Source organism: Mustelus asterias, unplaced genomic scaffold (assembly GCF_964213995.1).
Source record: "Mustelus asterias unplaced genomic scaffold, sMusAst1.hap1.1 HAP1_SCAFFOLD_3569, whole genome shotgun sequence".
NCBI lineage: Eukaryota > Metazoa > Chordata > Chondrichthyes > Carcharhiniformes > Triakidae > Mustelus > Mustelus asterias.
This window is the reverse complement of record NW_027593514.1, coordinates 23,655-30,999: the sequence shown is the minus strand read 5'-3', so window position 1 is coordinate 30,999 and position 7,345 is coordinate 23,655. Positions and strand designations below refer to the sequence as shown.

At 52.1% G+C, this 7,345-nt stretch overlaps 1 protein-coding gene across 1 annotated transcript; it reads left to right on the top strand.

Annotated features, from left to right (window-relative positions):
- The first annotated feature begins 201 nt into the window (after positions 1 to 201).
- LOC144490667 (pleckstrin homology-like domain family B member 1) lies at positions 202 to 6,908 on the top strand. Its single transcript, XM_078208365.1, has 3 exons — positions 202 to 417; positions 2,102 to 2,187; positions 4,421 to 6,908. The coding sequence occupies exons 1-3, from the start codon at positions 339 to 341 to the stop codon at positions 4,553 to 4,555; spliced, it is 300 nt and encodes a 99-aa protein (XP_078064491.1). The 5' UTR covers positions 202 to 338; the 3' UTR covers positions 4,556 to 6,908.
- Positions 6,909 to 7,345: the final 437 nt, after the last annotated feature.

Below are 7,345 nucleotides of genomic sequence, written 5' to 3'. Positions count from 1 at the left end.
GGTGTCAGAGGTGAAAGTGGGGTTAAGACCACAATCAGAACAGATGCTAAATATCAGTACAGACTGAAGGGGCTGAATGGCCTCTTCCTATTCCTTATTCAGGAAGGGCTATTGTATCTCAGTTGATGTTTGCTGATCGCTGGGCGGCCATCTTGTATTTGCGTGACCCTTGCCCTCTCTCTCTTGCTCCCAAGCAGCAAAGCCTTAGCGCCCAACGGGCACCAATCAGTCCGGCGACCTTTAACCTGCGCGCTCACGTAGAAGCTTCTGGACACGGGGTGGAGGCGTGCCGTCAGCTGACCCTGACAGACAGGGCGTGTCGGGGTTACCTCACCAAGATGGGCGGCCGTATCAAAACCTGGAAGAAAAGGTGGTTCGTTTTTGACAGCCTGAAGCGCAGGTTGGCATATTTCACAGGTACGGACCCCGTACACCCCCCTTCCCCCCCCTTTCCCCCTTACACACTCCAGACCCCCTCAGTACTGACCCTCTGACAGTGCGGCACTCCCTCAGGACTGACCCTCTGACAGTGCGGCACTCCCTCAGTACTGACCCTCTGACAGTGCGGCACTCTCTCAGTACTGACCCTCTGACAGTGCAGCACTCCCTCAGCGCTGACCCTCTGACAGTGCGGCACTCCCTCAGTACTGACCCTCTGACAGTGCGGCACTCCTTCAGTACTGACCCTCTGACAGTGCGGCACTCCCTCAGTACTGACCCTCTGACAGTGCGGCACTCCCTCAGTACTGACCCTCTGACAGTGCGGCACTCCCTCAGTACTGACCCTCTGACAGTGCGGCACTCCCTCAGTACTGACCCTCTGACAGTGCGGCACTCCCTCAGTACTGACCCTCTGACAGTGCGGCACTCCCTCAGCACTGACCCTCTGACAGTGCGGCACTCCCTCAGTACTGACCCTCTGACAGTGCGGCACTCCCTCAATACTGACCCTCTGACAGTGCGGCACTCCCTCAGTACTGACCCTCTGACAGTGCGGCACTCCCTCAGCACTGACCCTCTGACAGTGCGGCACTCCCTCAGTACTGACCCTCTGACAGTGCGGCACTCCCTCAATACTGACCCTCTGACAGTGCGGCACTCCCTCAGTACTGACCATCTGACAGTGCGGCGCTCCCTCAATACTGACCCTCTGACAGTGCGGCACACCCTCAGTACTGACCCTCTGACAGTGCGGCGCTCCCTCAATACTGACCCTCTGACAGTGCAGCACTCCCTCAGTACTGACCCTCTGACAGTGCGGCACTCGCTCAGTACTGACCCTCTGACAGTGCGGCACTCCCTCAGTACTGACCCTCTGACAGTGTGGCACTCCTTCAGTACTGACCCTCTGACAGTGCGGCACTCCCTCAGTACTGACCCTCTGACAGTGTGGCACTCCCTCAGTACTGACCCTCTGACAGTGCGGCACTCCCTCAGTACTGACCCTCTGACAGTGCGGCACTCCCTCAATACTGACCCTCTGACAGTGCGGCACTCCCTCAGTACTGACCCTCTGACAGTGCGGCACTCCCTCAGTACTGACCCTCTGACAGTGCGGCACTCCCTCAGTACTGACCCTCTGACAGTGCGGCACTCCCTCAGTACTGACTCTCTGACAGTGCGGCACTCCCTCAGTACTGACCCTCTGACAGTGCGGCACTCCCTCAGTACTGACCCTCTGACAGTGCGGCACTCCCTCAATACTGACCCTCTGACAGTGCGGCACTCCCTCAGTACTGACCCTCTGACAGTGCAGCACTCCCTCAGTACTGACCCTCTGACAGTGCGGCACTCCATCAGTACTGACCCTTTGACAGTGCGGCACTCCCTCAGTCCTGACCCTCTGACAGTGCGGCACTCCCTCAGTACTGACCCTCTGACAGTGCAGCACTCCCTCAGCACTGACTCTCTGACAGCGCGGCACTCCCTCAGTACTGACCCTCTGACAGTGCGGCACTCCCTCAGTCCTGACCCTCTGACAGTGCGGCACTCCCTCAGTACTGACCCTCTGACAGTGCGGTGAATGTTGAAGATCGGGGAGGGAGTGAGTGTATTTTGAGGGTGTTACTCTATCACTGATTCCATCCTCTCCCATCCCCAGATAAAGGGGAAGCGAAGCTGAAAGGCGTGATCTATTTCCAGGCTATCGAGGAGGTTTATTTTGATCACTTACGGAGAGCTCCGAAGGTAAATGTTTGACTCTCTGCTCCCTCATCCACACCCCCACTACTCTGTAAATAAGGATCGGCCAAAATAGTGACCCAGGAGAGGCAGTCTGATCAGAGATAGACAAACGGGGTAACAGAGACGATGTGTCGAGGGGGATGATATTTGGAAGTATTGCAAACAGCGAAGAGGACAGTGCAGAACGTCAGAGGGACATGGTGAGGTTGGGGGAGTGGGCAGAGAGTTGGCAGACGCAGTTTAATGTGGAGACGTGTGAGATGATTTATTCTGGTCGGAAAAACATGGCGAGACAATGAAAAATATGGGGTTCAATTCAGAAGGGGTGCAGAGGGAGCCGGGTGTGTGGGGGGAAGCGATGGCCTTAGTGGTATTATCGCCAGATTATTAATCCAGAAACTCAGCCAACGCTCTGGGGACCCGGGTTCGAATCCCACCACGGCAGATGGTGGAATTTGAATTCAATCAAAGATTTCTCAAATTTAGAATCTACTGATGACCATGAAACTATTGTCGATTGTCGCAAAAACCCATCTGGGTCAGTAATGTCCTTTAGGGAAGGAAATCAGCTGTCCTTACCCGGTCTGGCCTACATGTGACTCCAGAGCCACAGCAATGTGGTTGACTCTCAACTGCCCTCGGGCAACTAGGGATGGGCAATAAATGCTGGACCAGCCAGCGACGCCCGTGTCCCACGAATGAATAAAAAAAAAAGATTATTGAAGGTGGCAGGACAGGTGGAGAGAGCAGTTAATAAAGCTGACAGTATCCTGGGCTTTATTAATAGGGACACAGAATACAACAGCAAGGAGGGTAAACTGAACTTCGACAAGAACCTAGTTAGACCTCAATATTGTGTACAGTTCCGGGCACCACATTATAGAAAGGATGTGAACACATTGGAGAGAGCGCGGAAAAGATTGTCGAGAACAGTTCCAGGGATCAGTGACATGGATCGAGTGGAGAATCTGGGATTGTTCTCCCCAGGGGAAGAGAAGGGGGAGATCTGATCGGGGTGATCAATTTCGCGGGGGGGGGCTCTGGGATGGAGTGGTGAGGGAGTAACTCTTCCCAATGGTGGAGGGATGGGGAACCAGAGAGAGGGGACACAGATTGAAGGTGATTGGCTGATGAAATGATGGAGGCACAAAAACGAAGAAAATTACAGCACAGGAACAGGCCCTTCGGCCCTCCAAGTCTGTACCGACCATGCTGCCCGACTGAACTAAAACCCCCTACCCTTCCAGGGACCATATCCCTCTATTCCCATCCTGTTCATGTATTTATCAAGACACCCCTTAAAAGTCACTACCGTATCCGCTTCCACTACCCCTCCCGGCAACGAGTTCCAGGCACCTGCCACCCTCTGTATATCTCCTTTAAACCTTGCCCCTCGCACCTTAAACCTATGCCCCCGAGTAATTGACTCTTCTACCTGGGAAAAAGCTTCTGACTATCCACTCTGTCGATGCCCCTCATAATCTTGTTGACTTCTATCAGGTCGCCCCTCAACCCCCCGTCGTTCCAGTGAGAACAAACCAAGTTTCTCCAACCTCTCCTCATAGCTAATGCCCTCCATACCAGGCAACATCCTGGTAAATCTTTTCTGTACCCTCTCCAAAGCCTCCACATCCTTCTGGTAGTGTGGCGACCAGAATTGAACACTATATTCCAAGTGCAGCCTAACTAAGGTTCTATAAAACTGCAACATGACTTGCCAATTTTAAAACTCAGTGCCCCGGCCGATGAAGGCAAGCATGCCGTATGCCTTCTTGACTACCTTCTCCACCTGCGTTGCCACTTTCAGTGACCTGTGTACCTGTACACCCAGATCCCTCTGCCCATCAATACTCTTAGGGGTTCTGCCACGAGGAGAAACTCCTATCGTCCAGCGAGGGGATCGGATCAGGTACGCGTTGACTGAGAAAGTGTGGGGAGGCAGATTCAATCGAAGATTTCCAAAGGGATTTGGATCATTAACTTGAAGAGGGAGAATGTGCAGAGCTCGGGGGGAGGTGGGAGAAGATGGGGTGTTGGGTGTAGGTTGAGTGGCTCTCGAGAGGTGACACCGACACGATGGGATGAATGGTCTCTGTCCGCCCTTCGAAAGAGGGTATCGTTTCTGAATATGTTGACGGTACAATTTTGTTGTCTTGTCCCCTGTACTCAAAACCCAGGCTCCATCCACCCCTCCCTCCCAAGTTTAATCTCTTTGTTTTCTACCTCCTCGACCCAGAGTCCGAACCCTCCTTTGACTTTCTGCCTGAAGACCTACGACAGACTTTACTACCTCGTGGCCCCCACCGACGTCTCCCTGAGAATTTGGATGGAAGTTATCCTCACGGCGATGGAGGGGGGCGTCCAGTTTTGAGGGATCTGCCGCCATCCAGAGTAACGGCATCTCCGCAGTTACCCGCACCTCGAACCCACCTCACCCGACAATGCCCACTCGGTACCAACCTCAGCAAACCATCGGACCGAGGCCTGTCCGAAGGTGGTCTTGTTTTTTTCTGAAGCTCCATCAGGTTCTATTCAGAGCTAAAAGATGTTTTCTCAATCCAGATCTCCGATGTTTCTCAGAAGTTCCTGAGGGGATGCTGCTGCTTGCGTGTACTGACATTTACGGGAATTGGTTGCTAGTACACTCAAGATGGTGGCTTTGGGGGCACTGATGCCCATAAGTAGAGCTGGTACACTCAAGATGGTGGCTTCAAATGGACATTTGTGCTGGTATACTCAAAATGGTGGCTTTGACAGTGCTTTTACACATATTAGAGCTGATACACTCAAGATGGTGGCGTCAAATGAACATTAGAGCTGGTACACTCAAGATGGTGGCTTCAAATGAACATTAGAGCTGGTACACTCAAGATGGTGGCCTCAGCACCACTTGCACTGATATTAGAGTTGGTACACTCAAGATGGCAGCTGCAGTGCCACTGGCACAGATTTTGAACTGGTACACTCAAGATGGTGGCCTCAGCTCCACTGAGAGCTGGTACACTCAAGATGGCAGCGACAAAGCTCAATATAAAATGGTGAGGGTGGTCTTTGGGTCTCTCAATCTTTGTTGTGCTGCATCAGTTTAATCCAACAAGCCTCCAGATTGAGAAACTGCTCTGAAATCCACGCAATCCTGGGTCCTTGCAGCGAACTGTTCAAAGATGCTGTGAGCTTTGACGGAGGAAGGTCGCTTTGAGTTTAATTGTGAATTTCTTTTGTGAAAAATGTTTGTGCTGACTGACTTTATCCCCCTGTTGGCCAAACAGGGAAACTGAATGTAGTAACTGCCTGATTGCACATGTTATCCTTAGACTTCTGTCCAATAACATACTGCATTGGTGGCGGGTGCAGCACTTTGCTTAAGCGAATTCTGAGAAATTTGACGCAAGGGAATTTTGTCCTGGGAATATCCAAATGACAGCAGTGAAGATACCACAAACTATACCAGTCCTGGGTGTGTTTGATGGGGACAGTGTAGAGGGAGCTTTACTCTGTATCTAACCCCGTGCTGTACCTGTCCTGGGAGTGTTTGATGGGGACAGTGTAGAGGGAACTTTACTCTGTATCTGACCCCGTGCTGTACCTGTCCTGGGAGTGTTTGATGGGGGACAGTGTAGAGGAAGCCTTACTCTGTATCTAACCCCGTGCTGTACCTGTCCTGGGAGTGTTTGATGGGGACAGTGTAGAGGGAGCTTTACTCTGTATCTAACCCCATGCTGTACCTGTCCTGGGAGTGTTTGATGAGGACAGTGTAGAGGGAGCTTTACTCTGTATCTAACCCCGTGCTGTACCTGTCCTGGGAGTGTTTGATGGGGACAGTGTGGAGGGAGCTTTACTCTGTATCTAACCCCGTGCTGTACCTGTCCTGGGAGTGTTTGATGGGGACAGTGTAGAGGGAGCTTTACTCTGTATCTAACCCTGTGCTGTACCTGTCCTGGGAGTGTTTGATGAGGACAGTGTAGAGGGAGCTTTACTCTGTATCTAACCCTGTGCTGTACCTGTCCTGGGAGTGTTTGATGGGGGACAGTGTAGAGGGAGCTTTACTCTGTATCTAACCCCGTGCTGTACCTGTCCTGGGAGTGTTTGATGGGGGACAGTGTAGAGGGAGCTTTACTCTGTATCTAACCCCGTGCTGTTCCTGTCCTGGGAGTGTTTGATGGGGACAGTGTAGAGGGAGCTTTACTCTGTATCTAACCCCGTGCTGTACCTGTCCTGGGAGTGTTTGATGGGGACAGTGTGGAGGGAGCTTTACTCTGTATCTAACCCCGTGCTGTACCTGTCCTGGGAGTGTTTGATGGGGCAGTGTGGAGGGAGCTTTACTCTGTATCTAACCCCGTGCTGTACCTGTGCTGAGTACTCGTGTCTGGTACGACAGGGGTTGGCAGGAATAGTGAATGGATTCTTCCCCAGACCACATCCTGATCCAATGAATCTTCCAATCCAAACATGCAACTGGCCAATTTGAACCCAATGTCCTCTTGGCCTTTGCGAAGATCCGGAATCGGACCTCATGTCTGGAACCGTGTGGGATTGGAGTCCACCTTGACTCTCACTCCTGGGAAGGGGCTGTCCAGTTCACCCTGAGGTAATATCGTACCCATCCAAGAGTAGTTATGGACTCGGGTGAAAGGTCATTCAAGCTGATGCATCCTTTGAATCTCTGATGTAAATTTTGCGATCGATATTAATTTTTAATATATTTAAATTGTTAAAGAGAACGTATCACTTTGTTCAAACACTCTCTCTGCCTTGGTTTCCACGGGCAACCCCAAAACTAGATATAGTGTACCCTGAAGCTGAAGGGAACTTGGTGCTCGAATCATCCCATCGCTCCCCCGAGCTGCGTGTGGCCTGTGTGGTGCCAGGGCCTCTCCGATTTGCCTCAGTTCCATTTCGGGGTGAGGTGTGTGGGTGGAACCAGCCATGGGCCCCCGGCTCTCAATCAGGGCCTGGTGTCTCTCCGTGGCCACGTGACAGCGCATGCAAATGTGACAACAAAGCATTGTGGGTTCATCTCATGATGTGACGTCCAATATTTGGAAAGGGTTTGATCCACTGGGATTGTGTACAGTGGGAGTGAATGGGAAGGGATTTGATCCATTGGGATTGTGTACAGTGGGAGTGAATGGGAAGGGATTTGATCCACTGGGATTGTGTA

Coding starts and splice junctions, on each gene's coding strand:
- LOC144490667 (XM_078208365.1), top strand. CDS start 339: ATGGGCGGCCGTATCAAAACCTGGAAGAAAAGGTGGTTCGTTTTTGAC. Junction 418..2,101: donor CAGGTTGGCATATTTCACAG/GTACGGACCCCG, acceptor TCCCATCCCCAG/ATAAAGGGGAAGCGAAGCTG. Junction 2,188..4,420: donor ACTTACGGAGAGCTCCGAAG/GTAAATGTTTGA, acceptor TCCTCGACCCAG/AGTCCGAACCCTCCTTTGAC.